Raw genomic sequence first — 20,604 nt, 5'->3', positions numbered from 1 at the left:
ATACCTCCTACACCTGACTTCCTACAAATAAATACTGCTCACCTCTCATGCTACATTAAGACTACAAATATTTTAAGGTAAGTAATGAGTGTACTGTGTGTGTATTTTACTTTTTATTGTTTTTAATGCCTAGTTCTGTTGCTAACTTAATATATGTTAGTGTAAACTTGTTATCTGGCATTTATACATATTTATAAGAGGAAAAAATGCCATCCTGCTTTTCGGCGATGTCCACTTTCTGGCAGCCTGGAAACCAACCTGCCATATAAGTGGGGCTCTACTGTATTAGATGTGTGGAATACATCCAAGTAAACTGTGTTCCACCATAACTGTATTATTCATCCAATATTTTTGAAAGAAAGTCAATATAAAATGCTTAAAAGTGACAAATATACAATTTTACTGAAATAGCTTTAATTTGGCTGCCTTTTGTACATACTGTACATGTACTGTCTCATAGAGTATATGTACTGTCTCTCATACTTCACTACACATAGACAACTACTACACTGCTGGTAGACTACTACACTGCTGGTAGACTATTACACTGCTGGTAGACTACCACACTGCTGGTAGACTACTACACTGCTGGTAGACTACTACACTGCTGGTAGACTACTACACTGCTGGTAGACTATTACACTGCTGGTAGACTACCACACTGCTGGTAGACTACTACACTGCTGGTAGACTACTACACTGCTGGTAGACTACTACACTGCTGGTAGACTACTACACTGCTGGTAGACTACTACACTGCTGGTAGACTACTACACTGCTGGTAGACTACCACACTGCTGGTAGACTACTACACTGCTGGTAGACTACTACACTGCTGGTAGACTACTACACTGCTGGTAGACTACTACACTGCTGGTAGACTACTACACTGCTGGTAGACTACTAGACTACTGCTGGTAGACTACTACACTGCTGGTAGACTACTACACTGCTGGTAGACTACCACACTGCTGGTAGACTACCACACTGCTGGTAGACTACTACACTGCTGGTAGACTACTACACTGCTGGTAGACTACCACACTGCTGGTAGACTACTACACTGCTGGTAGACTACTACACTGCTGGTAGACTACTACACTGCTGGTAGACTACCACACTGCTGGTAGACTACTACACTGCTGGTAGACTACTACACTGCTGGTAGACTACTACACTGCTGGTAGACTACCACACTGCTGGTAGACTACTACACTGCTGGTAGACTACTACACTGCTGGTAGACTACTACACTGCTGGTAGACTACTACACTGCTGGTAGACTACTACACTGCTGGTAGACTACTACACTGCTGGTAGACTACTACACTGCTGGTAGACTACTACACTGCTGGTAGACTACTACACTGCTGGTAGACTACTACACTGCTGGTAGACTACTACACTGCTGGTAGACTACTACACTGCTGGTAGACTACTACACTGCTGGTAGACTACTACACTGCTGGTAGACTACTACACTGCTGGTAGACTACCACACTGCTGGTAGACTACCACACTGCTGGTAGACTACCACACTGCTGGTAGACTACCACACTGCTGGTAGACTACTACACTGCTGGTAGACTACTACACTGCTGGTAGACTACTACACTGCTGGTAGACTACTACACTGCTGGTAGACTACTACACTGCTGGTAGACTACCACACTGCTGGTAGACTACTACACTGCTGGTAGACTACTACACTGCTGGTAGACTACTACACTGCTGGTAGACTACTACACTGCTGGTAGACTACTACACTGCTGGTAGACTACTACACTGCTGGTAGACTACTACACTGCTGGTAGACTACCACACTGCTGGTAGACTACCACACTGCTGGTAGACTACTACACTGCTGGTAGACTACTACACTGCTGGTAGACTACTACACTGCTGGTAGACTACTACACTGCTGGTAGACTACTACACTGCTGGTAGACTACTACACTGCTGGTAGACTACCACACTGCTGGTAGACTACTACACTGCTGGTAGACTACTACACTGCTGGTAGACTACTACACTGCTGGTAGACTACTACACTGCTGGTAGACTACTACACTGCTGGTAGACTACTACACTGCTGGTAGACTACTACACTGCTGGTAGACTACTACACTGCTGGTAGACTACTACACTGCTGGTAGACTACTACACACTGCTGGTAGACTACTACACTGCTGGTAGACTACTACACTGCTGGTAGACTACTACACTGCTGGTAGACTACTACACTGCTGGTAGACTACTACACTGCTGGTAGACTACTACACTGCTGGTAGACTACTACACTGCTGGTAGACTACTACACACTGCTGGTAGACTACTACACTGCTGGTAGACTACTACACTGCTGGTAGACTACTACACTGCTGGTAGACTACTACACTGCTGGTAGACTACCACACTGCTGGTAGACTACCACACTGCTGGTAGACTACTACACTGCTGGTAGACTACCACACTGCTGGTAGACTACCACACTGCTGGTAGACTACTACACTGCTGGTAGACTACCACACTGCTGGTAGACTACCACACTGCTGGTAGACTACCACACTGCTGGTAGACTACCACACTGCTGGTAGACTACCACACTGCTGGTAGACTACTACACTGCTGGTAGACTACCACACTGCTGGTAGACTACTACACTGCTGGTAGACTACTACACTGCTGGTAGACTACTACACTGCTGGTAGACTACTACACTGCTGGTAGACTACCACACTGCTGGTAGACTACTACACTGCTGGTAGACTACTACACTGCTGGTAGACTACCACACTGCTGGTAGACTACCACACTGCTGGTAGACTACTACACTGCTGGTAGACTACTACACTGCTGGTAGACTACTACACTGCTGGTAGACTACTACACTGCTGGTAGACTACTACACTGCTGGTAGACTACTACACTGCTGGTAGACTACTACACTGCTGGTAGACTACTACACTGCTGGTAGACTACCACACTGCTGGTAGACTACTACACTGCTGGTAGACTACTACACTGCTGGTAGACTACTACACTGCTGGTAGACTACCACACTGCTGGTAGACTACTACACTGCTGGTAGACTACTACACTGCTGGTAGACTACTACACTGCTGGTAGACTACTACACTGCTGGTAGACTACCACACTGCTGGTAGACTACTACACTGCTGGTAGACTACTACACTGCTGGTAGACTACTACACTGCTGGTAGACTACCACACTGCTGGTAGACTACTACACTGCTGGTAGACTACTACACTGCTGGTAGACTACTACACTGCTGGTAGACTACTACACTGCTGGTAGACTACTACACTGCTGGTAGACTACTACACTGCTGGTAGACTACTACACTGCTGGTAGACTACTACACTGCTGGTAGACTACCACACTGCTGGTAGACTACTACACTGCTGGTAGACTACTACACTGCTGGTAGACTACTACACTGCTGGTAGACTACTACACTGCTGGTAGACTACTACACTGCTGGTAGACTACCACACTGCTGGTAGACTACTACACTGCTGGTAGACTACTACACTGCTGGTAGACTACTACACTGCTGGTAGACTACTACACTGCTGGTAGACTACCACACTGCTGGTAGACTACTACACTGCTGGTAGACTACTACACTGCTGGTAGACTACCACACTGCTGGTAGACTACCACACTGCTGGTAGACTACCACACTGCTGGTAGACTACTACACTGCTGGTAGACTACTACACTGCTGGTAGACTACCACACTGCTGGTAGACTACTACACTGCTGGTAGACTACTACACTGCTGGTAGACTACTACACTGCTGGTAGACTACTACACTGCTGGTAGACTACTACACTGCTGGTAGACTACTACACTGCTGGTAGACTACTACACTGCTGGTAGACTACCACACTGCTGGTAGACTACTACTGGTAGACAACCACTACACAAAATATTCAATTTTTTTATCTATTAAGTTTTGTTTGTGGGTGTGTAATACAGTGGACCCCCGATTAACGATATTTTTTCATTCCAGAAGTATGTTCAGGTGCCAGTACTGAGAGAATTTGTTCCCATAAGGAATATTGTGAAGTAGATTAGCCCATTTCAGACCCCCAAACATACACGTACAAACACACTTACATAAATACACTTACATAATTGGTCGCATTGGGAGGTGATTGTTAAGTGGGGGTCCACTGTATTTTGTAATTATTTTTGTTTGAAGGTGGCAAGGTTGAGCTGTAGCTCTTGGCTCTGTTTTTAAAGTGATTGACATGACATTAACTCTGTAATATGTAATTTTGAAGGTGTGTATGGTGTTGGATGAGTGTGTTGCATTGACTCAGGTCTTCTTCACTTCTGTGTTGCAGTTGTGTGTGTGTGTGTGGGGCTTGCTCAAGGCTCTTATGATCTTTGTTCTCAAATCTAGTTACATCTCTGGTAAACAGTCTGCTCTTCTCTATGATACAAAGTATTTTGTTTATCTTGATCATGTCCCCTCTTGCTTCCTGTTCTTGCATAAGAGAGGAGGTGCAGTTCACTCATTGTGTCGTCACATTCACCTCCCTCCAATAAAACACTTGTCTTCTGGCACTTCTTGACTAAGTCTTATAAAGTAAAGTGTCATGGACTTATGTTAATGTTTGTGTTAGGTAACAGTTTGAGCATGTTAGTTTTTTCATGTTTTTTGTGTATTATATTTTCTGTGCACATTTCCTGCCAGATGTTTACTCTGCTGCATTCTTCTCTCTTCATCTCCCTGCTCACTCATCCACATTGTTTTATTTTATTTAAAATATAAATTAAATTAGGTACAGAATATTGTCTCAGGGATGTTTCTATTACGTGGGTGTCTATGGTGTGGTAGGCCTGCCTGCCTGCCTCCCTCACCTTGTCAGTTCCAGAAATACATCTTAAGTTGTAGTACTACACTAGAGTTCCTTAACATTGTCATTCACTCAGTAGCTGTTTTGCCAGAAGCATGCTGATATTGTGGTTCAAATTACCCTTTGAACTGCAACAGCCTCAACTCTCCTTCAGAGTGCAGGCACTGTATGTCTCACCTCTAGGACTCAGGTCCACCTAACTGGTGTCCCCTAATTCTTTCATAAAGTTTACCTTGTTCACTCACCAGCATGTCAAGTTTACCTTGTTCACTCACCAGCATGTCAAGTTTACCTTGTTCACTCACCAGCATGTTAAGTCATACAAACCACTCAGCTCTGCTCACCCCTATCTAATGTGCTTACACAGGCCTGTTGGATGTTCAACACCCCCCCCCCCTTTCCCTCAAAACCTCCTTTAACCCTTTCTTCCAACCTTTCTTGGGATGACCTTCAACCCCTCTTTCCCTCCACTCCAGATACTATATATTTTCCCTCAATGTATGAATGTCATCCTATTTTTCTTCATCTTCTCTAAATGTCCAAGCCACCTCAACAGTGTCTCCTCACTCCTGACTAATAGACTAATACATTTGTAACCTCTTACCTTCTAATCTCCAGCCTTTGAAATCTTTGTGTAATATTCACACCACACACTGCCATAAAACACATCGTCTTCACTTCCCCCAGCCTTCTCCTCACTGCAACATTTAAATCCCATGCCTCACACCTATGTAACAGTGTTACATTCATCTACTTTTTTGCCTCCATTGATAAAGATCTGTTTCCACCGATGCCTTAATGCACTACTTACCTATTCTTTTCCCTATCACTCTGTAGTTTATTCATCTTTAATACTTTAGACTCACCAAACAATTTCCTCAACTTCCTGGTGGATATAGGTAAGTCTTCCTGAAAGCTGAGTCTCTTGTAAATAAATTTTCTTGGACTTTTGTCTCATCTTGTATCCGATGTGCTGGTAGACAGTATTTTTTTCTTTGTTTTGCTCTAGTCTTTTCTACATACGATGAGAATGAAATGCCTCCCCGGAAATATTAACTCAGAATTTATTATCCTGAAGGAGTTTTAACCATCACCAGCCTGTATGTGGAGTTTGATGTTCCTTTATTGTGGAAGCAGTGAGATACCCATTTTCTAAATCATCTTGCTTGCTTCCACCACCTGTATCATCCTATGATGTAAGAATTTTCAGAGATTGGTTAAGCAGACAGTTTCCTATATTTTTAATGACCCTCCAGTGTGCAGCTAGTGGCCTGTGACAAGTCTTTTTTTCCACCTCTTCTTCTTCTTGATAACTGTAGTTCAAGTCTGTCTTGCAAGAATCATGCTCAGATATTACTACTATTCTACTTTCTTGGCTTAAGTCCTTTCCTATAATAAAAGTAATTATAATTATTTTATTGTGTTTACCAGTTGCTTTAGATATGCTGGTGAGTGGAATATACAACTGTCTTCTCTGATTGTATGATCCAAGGATAACTGTCACAGCTGATAGCTGACCTTGACCTTGTATGATAGAAAAACAACTGTCACAGCTGCTAGCTGGTCTTGTATAATAGAACAGCTGCCACACCAGAATTACAGACACAGTGTAACACTCTCTGTGTCATCATGTGTAGTGGGCCAAACTTTAACCTTTAACCCCTTGACTGTTGCAACCCCCAATCTTGAGGTGTCGCAAAATTTCAAAAAAAAAAAATTTCTTGTGAAATGATAGAGAATCATTTCCCGATTGTAATGACACCAAAAAAACGAAATTTGATGGAAAACTGACGGAATTACGCTCTCGCGAAGTTAGCGACCTCGGCGATATTTAAAAATCGGCGATTTTGCCCACTTTGAGCCCTATTTTCGGCTAATTCCGTTGTTCCAGTCGACCAAACTCATAGCTATTTCTTTAGAACTCCATTTTTTCTATTGATTGAGTACAAGAAACTGCCCATTTACCAATTTCAACTACTCAATAACATGGTCAGAAATTTGCAATTTGGCCAATTTCACGAAAATTAAAAAATATGACAATTTCAAAATAAGGTCCAGAATGAACAATGCAGACATTTCTGGCTCTAAAATAACATTTTCTTTGTTTATCAGTCATGTCTCCAGCCCCCTCTGATATTACTCTTGCTTTCTATTTTGAATTTTTATTCAAACAAAAAATAGAAGATTTACTGTTATGTAGACTACTGCAATACTGTAATAATTGTACAGATAATTTCAACCCATTCATGACTGCATATTAGAATGGCTAGTTGAACATTTATTGGATAATGACATCATTTGTTTACTTTTGAACATTGGCAAAAATCAAACATTTCCCCTACTTTGAGCTCCATTTCCAGGTTCTTTTTATAGTAAAACCAATAAAACTCACGTCTATTTCTATAATATGTTTTCCATTCTATCAAATGAGACCAAGAAAACGAGAATACAACCATAAATACTATACGAAAATAGACCACAAAGTCGGCATTTTAATTTAAAAAACTGTCGGAGGTTTTTTTTTCTCATTATGCACTGCGTGCTCCAGGATTTTTTTTATATGGTGCACACTGACCACACAGACCCATTCTCTTGCATGTGGGCCTACCAGCTTTCTCCTGCTCGATTTGAAGCCGCTAGAATTTATGAGTATACATGTATATACGTCAAACACTGTACCTCGTAAGGTGTGTATATATATGTCTGAAACAGTCAAAGGGGTAAACTGTAGATCTACATTTTTTTTACATTCTTTCTTATGGAGAAAATCAAGGTTGGAGCGCTACACGGGCAAACATAGATCTACGTTTGGACAGTTTAAAGGTTAAATGCATTACCAGTGATATAAACCTTTGACTTGATATTGCGTTGTTTATACTCATTCTTCATTAGATGTAAAAACTTCACCTTTGCTTGGTCCCTGGTCATTCTGGTCTTCAAGGCAATGAACCTGTAGATACCTTTGCATGTTTCTTGGTTAAAGACCTTCCTGTCTCATGCAGATGGTTACACTCTTCAGACTATTTCCTAATAGCACTTTGCTCCTTGCAAAATTGGTGACAATATTGTTGTAATAAAGTTGGTAGAATTACCGACAATATGTAAAGTAAAAGGACACAAGTGCAACTAATGTGACATTTATTGTGGTAACGTTTTGCTCTCCAGGAGCTTTATCAAGCCATTGGCTTGATAAAGCTCCTGGAGAGCGAAACATTGCCACAAATGTCACATTAGTGACAATATTTTTATTTTTAGTTGAACAGCAAGCTTTTTTATTTAATTAAACTGAAATTGGGATTGTGGTCATTTTTACTTCATCATTACTGGTTTGGGTAAAGAATATTTTGGCAAGTCAACATTGCTCACACCTGTCTCATGCGGTCATCTAGTAGAGGTCACCTAGCACCACTACAAGATGGTTCAGGTGAACATTGCTCACACCTGACTCACACAGTCATCTAGTACAGGTCACCTAGCACAACTACAAGATGGTTCAGGTGAACATTGCTCACACCTGACTCGTTCAGTCATCTAGTACAGGTCACCTAGCACCACTACAAGATGGTTGACATAAACATTGCTCACACCTGACTCACACAGTCATCTAGTAGAGGTCACCTAGCACAACTACAAGATGGTTCAGGTGAACATTACTCACACCTGACTCATTCAGTCATCTAGTAGAGATCACCTAGCACCACTACAAGAAGGTTATCTCAACACTACAACATCATATGGTACATTGTTCTGTTCTTCAGAGAGCTCAAACATAAAAATTTTAACCTCTCCTTCAGTGCCGTGATATGCACACACTGACCTCCTCTCCTAACCTCTCAACCTAATACAGTTTATCTCCCAACATTTCAGCAACAGCTGGTTTAGTGCACCAATGCTAATTAATTCTTTTCACTCTTATTCACCCTTATTCTCTCCTTCAACACTTAAGTGTAACCTTCAGTCACCTCTTTGTCAGTGCAGCAGTGTGACACTTCCAGGTTTACCTTTTGAAATCATTGTAATAATAATTGTCTGGGTTGACAGGTCTAATGACTATTGAACTTTTTTTTTTTGATACATTTATTGTGACAAAGACCATTTTGACACATTTAAGAGTTATTTTCCTTTTATTTAACTTGCTTTCATTTTCCTAGGTATGAGAGTTCTTATCTCTCACAATAAACACAAATATATCAGATTGTATCTTTCTTTTCCACAAGCTTTTTAACTGCTTAAAACTTGAATCTACTCTCACCAGTCTGTGAGCATTGTCACACAGACTGCTGTCTCAACAGTCTGTGATCATTGTCACACAGACTGCTGTCTCAACAGTCTGTGATCATTGTCACACAGACTGCTGTCTCAACAGTCTGTGATCATTGTCACACAGACTGCTGTCTCAACAGTCTGTGAGCATTGTCACACAGACTGCTGTTTTGACAGTCTGTGAGCATTGTCACACAGACAGCCACCCTCTTCAGATATGACCTAATAATCTTCAAAACATTGATCACTATGAGAATGGAGTCTTCAGTAAACATCTCTTGACACCTCACTTTGCGTCTGCTATTCAAAATCACATAAATATAAAAATAATTCTCAAGGAAAGAAATAATATTACAAACCATATTAAAGGAATATACATATAATGTCAGAGCTCTGAGCTACAAAATATAATTTGTGTTAGAGGGTGTGTTGTGTAACACTGTGTTAGTGTGCTGTACGATGTCACTGTTAATGCCAACACCATGTGTGTTAATGGTGTAACAGTGTGTCACAGGGTGTGGTGTAACTGTGTCAGAGGGTGCAATGTAACAGTGTGTCAGAGGGTGTGGTGTAACAGTGTGTCAGAGGGTGCAGTGTAACAGTGTGTCAGAGGGTGTGGTGTAACAGTGTGTCAGAGGGTGCAATGTAACAGTGTGTCAGAGGGTGCAGTGTAACAGTGTGTCACAGGATGCAGTGTAACAGTGTGTCAGAGGGTGTGGTGTAACAGTGTGTCAGAGGGTGCAATGTAACAGTGTGTCAGAGGGTGCAGTGTAACAGTGTGTCACAGGGTGCAGTGTAACAGTGTGTCACAGGGTGTGGTGTAACTGTGTCAGAGGGTGCAGTGTAACAGTGTGTCAGAGGGTGTGGTGTAACAGTGTCAGAGGGTGCAGTGTAACAGTGTGTCAGAAGGTGCAGTGTAACTGTGTATTACAAAGTGTAGAGTAATTTACAGTTTTAAGAGAACAGTAACAGTTGGTCATATAAACTGTCACTATTTATGCATGTTGTACTCTAAGTGTTCCTCTGCTTGTAATGCTGATACAGTACTTTAATTTCTCTTGAAATTATTTGTATATTTATGTGAATGATAGCAGGACTGATCAGTATATAATTACTAGAATAGGTTTAGACTACTTAGTATTAGATTAGATTGTTATATGTAAGTGTTTAGACTTTCTGTGTCATTCAGCAAAATTGCTTTTTAATTGCTCTAAATATGTTTACAGTGATGTTGGAAGTTGAATTCTCTAAAATATTTGGTTAAATAAAGATGTACATTACAGCAGCGTTTTATTCTTTCCTTTTGAAATTATTTTGATGAAGAAAATATTGGGTGGTATAGGAGAGTAGTTATAAAAGCAAGATATAGTTGTCCTGGATTACCAACACTGTTTCAGGAAAGACAGACAGGTCATGCTGACCTGGGAGTCCAAGTCACAGTGACCTGGACTCCCTCAACCCACCCTCCCTCCCCCCACTAAAAATAGTAATAATAATAATACTGCAAAGCAAGTCTCTTGCTTCCCCTTCTTCCCACCACACAGCCACCCCGAGTGAAGGTGAAATGATAAGCTGTAATATTCCACTCAGATGCTGAAATGTGAATTAAGCCATGCTGAAGGAAGTCATAAAGTCAGACTTAACTGAAGCTGAAGTCCCAAGTAGTAGTAACTTGCTTGGGCGGGTATGGCATACTGAGATAGATTCCTTAAACCTCAAGGCAGTGAACCTCAGTCCTAGTAATGACCTCACCAAATGTAATTTATTATCTGAGGCATCTTGATGTTTTGGTCCACTGTGACGTATTACTAGAGGGCCCCACTTATACAGTAGGTTAGGTTCTAGGCTATTGCTGTAAACCCCTCAGGGAAGGTTCCTTGATGTTGGTGAGGGGCTCTTGATTTAGGGAATTGGATCTGTGCTCCAGTTCCCCGAATTAAGCCTGACTGCCTTCCACATCCCTCCCAGGCGCTGTATAATCCTACGGGTTTAGCGCTTCCCCTTGATTATTATAATAATAATATTGCTGTAAAGTGAATCATAGTTTTTTTTTTTTTCAAATTCTACATATAAAAGCCTGATAACATGTTTACACTATCATATTAAGTGAGAAATATAGCTAGGCCTAAAAAATGCTTATACAGTACACACATTACTTAAAATATTTTCATCCTTAACATATAGTGAGTGGTGAATATATTGTAGGAAGACAAATGAATAGCTGTAATTGAAAACCGCTGTATTAGCAAAATGCAGTGAAGTAAAGAACTGTAAAGCGTCTACACTGCGAACTGAATTGTTTGCAATCCTAACGGTGCTAAATCTAACTTCGGACACTGAGCTTGACTCTTATCAATACTGATTCTGTTATCATTGAAGGCTCTTGACTCATATAATGACTCCAACAACATGCTCATTGGGGAAGCCAGGTATAGATACTCAAAAATTCAGGACAAAGGAATTAATGTACAATTGCTATGGATCCCATCACACATTGGATTACTCCTTCATGATAAAGTTGATATGTTAGCCAAGAAGAGTACCCAGAAGAAGAATGTAGAATATAACTTTGGTATATCTGTGTCTAGCATTAGGAATAATATTAGGAAAGAAGTAAATAATGAAAATTATTGTTATAGGAATGCAGTTAGAAGCCTGAGTAGATCTATAACCCACTATGATAACATGAACGTAGATAAGTATGTTTATGGAACAACGTGCAATGTGAACAGACTGACTGATGTTGTAGTGGCCAGGCTTAGGCTTGGTTACAAGTACTTCTGGCAGTTTGGGAGACACACAGATGATGATCAAACTAAATGTAAATTATGTTATCAGGCATATGGTCACTGTCTTGAACACTATGTGCTTAATTGTCCACTTATTGAGGAATACAGAGATAGTATAATAACTTATGTGACATGTCAAGATATCTTATTAATGAAAATAAGATACCAATATATACTAAGCAAATTTCCTAAAACTGCTTGTAACAGATAAGTGAACTGTAGATATAAATCCAAATGTACACCTGTTAACCCTTTTGGGGCCTAGTTCCTGGGCCTTTTGTGTATCCATATGCTCTTGCGCTACCGTCCACAGGATAGATATGGAGTGCACAATAAACTAGCCACTTCGGTGGCAAAAATCTAAAAAAAAAAAATCTGTGAAGCAGGTCCTGCCTGTACTCCTGTCACCATAAAGAATAGGATTCTGATACAGGAGGCATGGAGGCTCAGAGATAGGACAGGAGTTTACCCTAAGAGGTACTTGAGGCTTGGAATAATGTTGTGGAGTTTAATCAACCTCGCCAGATTAAATTCCTAAGACAGGTGGGCCATGAAGGCAAGACCTACACATTGCACGTGTTTTATGATGCATCAGCAGTCAGGTATGCTGCAGCTACCTACATCAGCAACTTGGATAGGAGTCAGTCACAATAAAGGCCAGAGTAGCACCTCAACTCAAATTGACAGGACTTTATGTGGGTACTAAACTAGCTGTCATCGCCTTTGTAATATATTCAACTACCAAAACTTTGCGGCCCCAGTCCCTTGACCCATTATGTACCTCTGATCAGATGTAGACATGTGAATGGCTCAATTACCTTTGTAACTTGTTCAGCTTTCAAAATTTTGGGGCCCAGTACCTGAATCCATTATGTACTCTGTAATCTTTTTTGACTAATGCCCACAGGATGAGTATGGGATGCATAATAAAGATGTTAAACTTAACTCTTCACAAAGTATTAAATCACCTCGATCTAGCTTAAACTGATCTGGGGTGACTATGAGGCTGTTCTCCAGTGGTTGAGGAATGACAAAAGCAAGATTGTTTACATGCAGAATCTTGTGACTGAGATTAGGGACAAGCAATCCATTTACATATCTCTTCCTTCATGTCCCTTCCAATCCATACTTTTTGGCATGAAAAGCAAATTGAAACTGGTAAACACTTTTAACTTCCAGTGTAATGGGGAACCCATCACTTCAGTATCTTCAGTGAAGTATCTAGGAATTCCCCTTGACTGAAGCATGTCAGGAGAATTGATTGGGAACAATGTAGTAAGAAAAAGTAAATGCCAGGCTAAAGTTCCTGTATAGATAGACACAGTGTCTACCTACCGAGGCTTGCAGGACCCTATGTCTAGCTCTTGCAATGTTATATAGAATCATCTACACATCTATACATGGTTACAATCATGTACGAATTACAAAGTAATGGGCCATTCATACATCCACACCTGGTCACAGCTGTACACACACACACACACACACACACACACACACACACACATACATGCACGCACGCATGCATGCACGCATGCATGCACACACCCGCCTGCCTCTACCTACCTCTGACAACCTGACGACATTGGAGGACAGGAGAGATAGGGAGGACATGATAATAACATATAAAATACTGAGAGGAATTGACAAGGTGGACAGAGACAGAATGTTCCAGAGATGAGACACAGCTGGAAATTGAAGACACACATGAATCACAGGGATGTTAGGAAGTATTTCTTCAGTCACAGAGTAGTCAGGAAGTGGGATAGTTTGGGAAGCGATGTAGTGGAGGCAGGATCCATACATAGCTTTAAGCAGAGGTATGATGTTTATATAAATTAGATTCATTTAAAATTAATAGAACTATTGTACAACTTAAACTATGATAATTTTCTTTAGTATTAAGTAGTCAGTAAGCCATTAAATTAAGTCTGCCCATAATGCCTAGGCATGACAGAGGCTCTCACTGCACTGCAACTCATTATTGTAAATACATAATCTACTTGCAAAAAAATAAAATTTGACTTTGACAAAGCTCATGATGCAGGGAGAGTGGCCCAGTAGCAATCAGTGAAGAGGCAGGGCCAGGAACTACAACTCGACCCCTGCAACCACAAACAGGTGAGTACACACACACACATGCAGGGAGAGACAGAGAGAAGAAGGCACTGCAATGGATCAGGGAATACTTGTGAGGAAGATATCAGCAAATCATGGTATGTGATGAGGTGTCAGAGTGGGCACCTGTGACAAGCTAGGTCCCATAGAGGTCAGTCCTAGGATGGGTGCTGTTTCTGGTGAATGTGAATGACATGATGGAAGAAATAGACTCAGAGGTGTCCCTGTTTGCAGATGATGTGAAGTTAATGAGAAGAATTCAATCGGACGAGGACCAGGCAGAACTACAAAGGGATCTGGACAGGCTGCAGCTCTGGTCTGGAAACTGGCTCCTGGAGTTCAACCCCACCAGGTGCACAGTCATAAAAATTTGGGAAGGGCAAAGGAGACCGCAGACAGAGTACAGTCTAAGGGGCAAGAGACTACAAGCCTCACTGAAGGAAAAGGATCTTGGGGTGAGTATAACACCGGGCACATCTCCTGAGGTGCACATCAACCAAATAACTGCTGCAGCATATGGGTGCCTAGCAAACCTAAGAATAGCATTCCAACATCTCAATTAGGAATCGTTCAGGACCCTGTACACCACCTATGTCAGGCCCATATTGGAGTATGCAGCACCAGTTTGGAACCCACACCTAGCTAAGCACGTAAAGAAACCAGAGAAAGTGCAAAGGTTTGCAACAAGACTAGTCCCGGAGCTAAGGGGTATGTCCTACAAGGAGAGGTTAAGGGAAATCGACCTGACAACCTGGAGTTTACCTGGAGAGAATTCCGGGGGTCAACGCCCCCGCGACCCGGTCTGTGACCAGGCCTCCTGGTGGATCAGAGCCTGATCAACCAGGCTGTTGCTGCTGGCTGCACGCAAACCAACGTACGAGCCACAGCCCGGCTGATCAGGAACTGACTTTAGGTGCTTGTCCAGTGCCAGCTTGAAGACTGCCAGGGGTCTGTTGGTAATCCCCCTTATGTGTGCTGGGAGGCAGTTGAACAGTCTCGGGCCCCTGACACTTATTGTATGGTCTCTTAATGTGCTAGTGACACCCCTGCTTTTCATTGGGGGGATGATGCATCGTCTGCCAAGTCTTTTGCTTTCGTAGTGAGTGATTTTCATGTGCAAGTTCGGTACTAGTCCCTCTAGGATTTTCCAGGTGTATATAATCATGTATCTCTCCCTCCTGCATTCCAGGGAATACAGGTTTAGGAACCTCAAGCGCTCCCAGTAATTGAGGTGTTTTATCTCCGTTATGCGCGCCGTGAAAGTTCTCTGTACATGACTTAAGAAATCGTAATGTTGACGGCAGTGAAGGGACTTGAGCTAGAGTTCGTCACGGCCATGCTAGCTGGAGATTCGTCTGTAAAAACTTGCATTTGTGGTCACAGAGGTGCCTGTGCTAACTTTCCTATGGTGTAGAAATATACCTAGTTGGATGAATCTTATTGTGGCTAGCTGGTCTAGTGGCTAGCGCGACGGGCTGGAGTTTTTAGACTCTATGACCGCGGGTTCAATCCCGGCCGGGGGTATGGTTTCTCTGTACATTTTCTAGGTCGGCAATTTCACCTGCCTTGAAAGGTGCTGTTAGTGTGCAGCAATATTCCAGCCTAGATAGAACAAGTGACCTGAAGAGTGTCATCATGGGTTAGGCCTCATTTAGATTATGCTGCACAGTTTTGGTCACCGTATTACAGAATGGACATAAATTCTCTGGAAAATGTACAAAGGAGGATGACAAAGTTGATCCCATGTATCAGAAACCTTCCCTATGAGGATAGACTAAGGGCCCTGAATCTGCACTCTCTAGAAAGACGTAGAATTAGGGGGGATATGATTGAGGTGTATAAGTGGAAGACAGGAATAAATAAAGGGGATGTAAATAGTGTGCTGAAAATATCTAGCCTAGACAGGACTCGCAGCAATGGTTTTAAGTTGGAAAAATTCAGATTCAGGAAGGATATAGGAAAGTACTGGTTTGGTAATAGAGTTGTGGATGAGTGGAACAAACTCCCGAGTACAGTTATAGAGGCCAGAACGTTGTGTAGCTTTAAAAATAGGTTGGATAAATACATGAGTGGATGTGGGTGGGTGTGAGTTGGACCTGATAGCTTGTGCTACCAGGTCGGTTGCCGTGTTCCTCCCTTAAGTCAATGTGACCTGACCTGACTAGGTTGGGTGCATTGGCTCAAGCCGGTAGGAGACTTGGACCTGCCTCGCATGGGCCAGTAGGCCTTCTGCAGTGTTCCTTCGTTATGTTCTTATATAAAGATTTGGTTGATGTCCGTCTGGAGTCTTGCAGTGTCTGCAATAGAGGTCACTATCATGCAAATTCGGGTGTCATCTGCAAAGGAAGACACGGTGCTGTGGCTGACATCTCTGTCTATGTAAGATATGAGGACGAGGAACAGGATGGGAGCGAGTACTGTGCCTTGTGGAACAGAGCTTTTCACCGTAGCTGCTCATTATTATAATCAAGGGGGAAGCGCTAAACCCGGAGGATTATACAGCGCCTGGGGGGGATGTGGAAGGCATTCAGGCTTAATTCGGGGAACTGGAGCACAGATCCAATTCCCTAAATCAAAAGCCCCGCTCAGACAACCATGAAATGTTCAAACTGTGATGGCCCACACACAGCAATTTCAAACTCCTGCCCTATTAGAAAAGATCTTCTCTCCTCCCTCAAACAATTATTATTATTATAATCAAAAAGAAGCGCTAAGCCACAAGGGCTATACAGCTTCCTCAAACAAGACCAAGGGAGGGGGGTGGAATTTTTTTTCCCCCCTTTGCACGATTTCGTTGAATTTTTTACCAGCGACTTTAGGCATGTTGAACATGATGTGGTCAAAGTTGCATCAAGATCGTCCAATAAATAGTTATAAAAAATAAAAATGTGAAAAAATGGACATGGCAACACTTACAGCAACAGTAGTCAATATTGGCAATCTAGAAATCATTGTTGATAATCACAAATGATAAAGTAATGCCTAATTGACTTTCTGCTGCTTAGAAATAATGTAATAACATCTTTTATGGTACCCAGAAAAAATATTAATATGTCGACTTTATTTTAATTTTTTTTTTTTGCACTTTACATCCATGGTATGCAAAATGGAAGAGATTATTACCCAAGACGGGTGCATCTAAAAGTCAAACAGGGTCCCCTGAATAACTTTTGTAAAATACAGAATGATCGGTTCATAAATAATGGTGCATGATCAGAATACAAATAAATTCACTTTCGAGAAAAATCAACAAATACATTGAACATTACTATACATTATTATTATAATCAGAAAGAAGCGCTAAACCACAAGGGCTATACAGCTACATTACTATACAGTGGGTAAAAATACTCATAGTGCCTTTATACGTTTATTGAGAGTAGAACTGGTTGTATAGACATTATTCCTGACGTTCCATGAAGATCCCTTTATCCTGAAGTTCTCTGGTGGCCGGACAATCATAACAATCCATCCCAGTCAATCTGGAAAGAAAGAAATGAATTCTCAAAATCCTATTCTCAGTAATTATTCCCAGTGATTATGTACAGATACATGTAATTGCACCCATATATGATATTTATACACATAACAATATAAAAATATACCAAAAAACACTAATAATTACGTACCTTTGACTGGATGTAGGTGGACACATGATTATCTAATGTCCTCCAGGCTCGTAGGACGTAGCTCCCTTTTCCTCTTCTTTCCACTTCGTTTCCGTTTTTCCTTCATGTGCTTCTCCATTAATTCAAGTTGTGCTTGAGTCACTGCTGAACGTCCGTAGCCCAGTGCTATGTCCAAACAGCTCCTCACATATCCAGTATTGTAGTCTGCAACAGCATGGCTGACTGCGAAATCAGCATGCCTCTTGGTTTGATATTTGGCTTTATTGCAGTAAGACCATATGCGTTGATGCAGACTTTCATTAGGGTTTTGCGTTCTGCCTTTTACACAACGCTGCATCATTTCATCTGATGTTAGGTCTTTGTAGATATTATGCACTTCCTCCATGTATGCAGGTTCCAGTTGGAACTGCACTTTCATCTTGGTGTGAGATGGTGGAGGAAGGTCTGCTGCTGCTGCTTTCTGGTAGAAACACCAGGATTTATCACCTGTTGGGCAAAGGTGATGCTGAGGTTTTTCATCAGTTGAGGAACAATGGAAGAAACTTGCCATGATACAATTCCTCATATCTTCAACTCCATGACCGATCTTCTCTCTCAGGTTCTTTTGAAAGTACTGTGCTAACTTATCAATTACAGAGTCTGTCAACATGCCCTTTTTCTTCATGGCGAACTCCTTCCTCTTCCTCCCAGTTTTCAATTCTTTCTCAACATATTGTGACTTCACCAAATTTGTTAGTCTGTTCTTTAGACGTTTTGCATAGTGATTGATACACTCCTCTTTTTCAACATTTACACCTGGATATGGTCCCTCACCATCGTTGAGGTCAACAATGGTTTTATACGTACTGCTGTCACCGTCACTCACTATTGTTTTGTATCTCAGTTTTTTTTCAAGAGATCGTTGCCAAATTTTTGCTGCTGCTTCACTTTCCATCTTTGCAGATGTTCCTGAATAGTTTATGCAACAATTATGTTCATGTTCATTTTCATATTGTTCATATTTTTCAAGTGATGTTGTCTGTTTGCTGTAAGAACTTTCCATATAGGCACACATTTGACAGTAATTGCACAAAACTTCATAATCAACCACTAATTTCGTCACGGCATCGAGAGCGATACCAACGCCTATATTTGAGTGATGTCTCTTTGTGTGCCATATACAGTTATATGTTACATCAATGTCAAGAATTCCATTGACATCTGGTACAATGTTTAATTTGGCATATTCCTCAACAATAATGTCCCTAGATTCAGCAAGTATTTTCTGGCATGACTCGATACATTTTTCTGTTATCACAGACGCATATTTATTGTATGTATCTAGAGTGATACATGGAAGAGTGCACAATGCATTTCTACGAGCAAGTGCAGTGTATCCTTCACCTGCTACCATCTCCCCATACACCATCCTACCAGTTACCTCATTCGATACTTTATAAGAACTAGGTTTCTCCCCCAACTGATGTCCACAACCAGGACACTCTAGAACAATAACTGTCTCTAGATGGTGTTCATAATATTTAGTTTCCATTTTTTTAACACAACACTCCGAGCAAAACACTTTCGATAAGACAGTATTATATAATGTATTACAATTCACCATCTTTACATTACTAAATAATGGCACTGTCTGTGTGGCACTTGACACCTCAGCAGATGCAGGTGTTGACACTGGAATATCACTCACAACATTAGTATTAATATCAGAGATGTTGGCCACGTCTGGGGTGGCAGTGAAGGTGCTGGCCACAGATGTGGTCATACGAGATGAAGTGGCCATGGAGGTGCTGGTGGCCACATCTTGAGTGGTGGTGGTGCTGGTGGCCACATCTTGGGTGGTGGTGGAGGTGCTGGCCTCATATGGGCTCAATACAAAGTAATTGGGACGTCTTTTGCTCTTAGATCCTTTTGGTCGGCCACAGTTACGTCGTGTGGCCACAGGTACGTCTTTTCTGGGTTGACCACTTGAACGTTTGGTGGCCACATATGGAATGGCCGTGGAGGTAGTAGTCGTGACAGTGGCCGTAGAGGGGGCCATGGAGGTAGTAGTTGTGGTAGTAGTAGCAGTGGAGGTAGTAGTTGTGGTAGTAGCAGCAGTGGAGGTAGTAGTTGTGGTAGTAGTAGCAGTGGAGGTAGTAGTTGTGGTAGTAGCAGCAGTGGAGGTAGTAGTTGTGGTAGTAGCAGCAGTGGAGGTAGTTGTGGTAGTAGCAGCCGTGGTGGAGGTGGGCATCTTTGCGGGGCTCCTATATTTTGTCTTGCTTGCTTCTGAACATGAAATATCCAATAGTTGAGTAGCAGTGAACAAGGATAGGTCTTGAGAGGAGGGTGGTGGTACTAACATGGTGGCGGCGTCACCACGTGGTGGTACTAGCATGGTGGCGGCGTCACCTCGTGGTGGTACTAGCATGGTGGCGGCGTCACCACGTGGTGGTACTAGCATGGTGGCGGCGTCACCACCCACAGCAGCTGCTGCCGCTGCTCTCTTTGCTTGTCTAGCCCTTGGCATTGCTTCTAAGTTCCTTCTCCTCTTCCTGCTAATGTTATGGGTAAACTGTTTCTTCTTAGCAGGCATTGTGTACCAAAAATGTATACAATGAAAGGCTGTCAGACAAAGTGACACACCTCTCTCTTCAGACTTCCAGTCGGCTTTGACTTGAGATGGTGTGAGCAGCTCCTTCTCACAGCTAACCTGATGTTGCCAGTTACTATTTAGAAGATCTAGCTCAAAAATACACACAAAAAAAAAGGAAAAAAATACCTGTGATACTGTTTTATGAAGCGAGTCGCGCTGGAGCACGTGGTATTGTTATGACGTGAGCTGGGCCGCTCTGATGACGTAGTTGCCATTGTTATAATTACGATAGCTTTTTATGTATTTATCGTACAGAGACGAGACGCACACCAAAATGTT

At 41.9% G+C, this 20,604-nt stretch overlaps 1 protein-coding gene and 1 long non-coding RNA gene across 2 annotated transcripts; one reads left to right on the top strand and one right to left on the bottom strand.

The window, feature by feature from the left end:
• Positions 1–3,690: 3,690 nt before the first annotated feature.
• Positions 3,691–10,439, top strand: LOC138854903 (uncharacterized). Its single transcript, XR_011394062.1, has 2 exons — positions 3,691–9,770; positions 10,067–10,439. It is a non-coding gene; the product is annotated as an uncharacterized lncRNA (long non-coding RNA).
• A 6,982-nt stretch (positions 10,440–17,421) lies between these two features.
• LOC128701199 (uncharacterized) lies at positions 17,422–20,357 on the bottom strand. Its single transcript, XM_070100643.1, has 2 exons — positions 17,694–20,357; positions 17,422–17,546 (listed from the first exon to the last, which is right to left on the bottom strand). Exon 1 carries the CDS (start codon positions 20,263–20,265, stop codon positions 17,722–17,724), a length of 2,544 nt encoding a protein of 847 aa, XP_069956744.1. The 5' UTR covers positions 20,266–20,357; the 3' UTR covers positions 17,422–17,546; positions 17,694–17,721.
• Positions 20,358–20,604: the final 247 nt, after the last annotated feature.

The sequence above is a fragment of the Cherax quadricarinatus genome, chromosome 73, assembly GCF_038502225.1.
Source record: "Cherax quadricarinatus isolate ZL_2023a chromosome 73, ASM3850222v1, whole genome shotgun sequence".
Classification (NCBI taxonomy): domain Eukaryota; kingdom Metazoa; phylum Arthropoda; class Malacostraca; order Decapoda; family Parastacidae; genus Cherax; species Cherax quadricarinatus.
Note: the sequence above shows the minus strand (reverse complement) of the source record. Positions and strands in the feature narration are given on the sequence as shown.

Excerpts from the sequence above, each read along its gene's own strand:
- LOC128701199 (XM_070100643.1), bottom strand. The coding sequence starts at position 20,265 with ATGCCTGCTAAGAAGAAACAGTTTACCCATAACATTAGCAGGAAGAGG.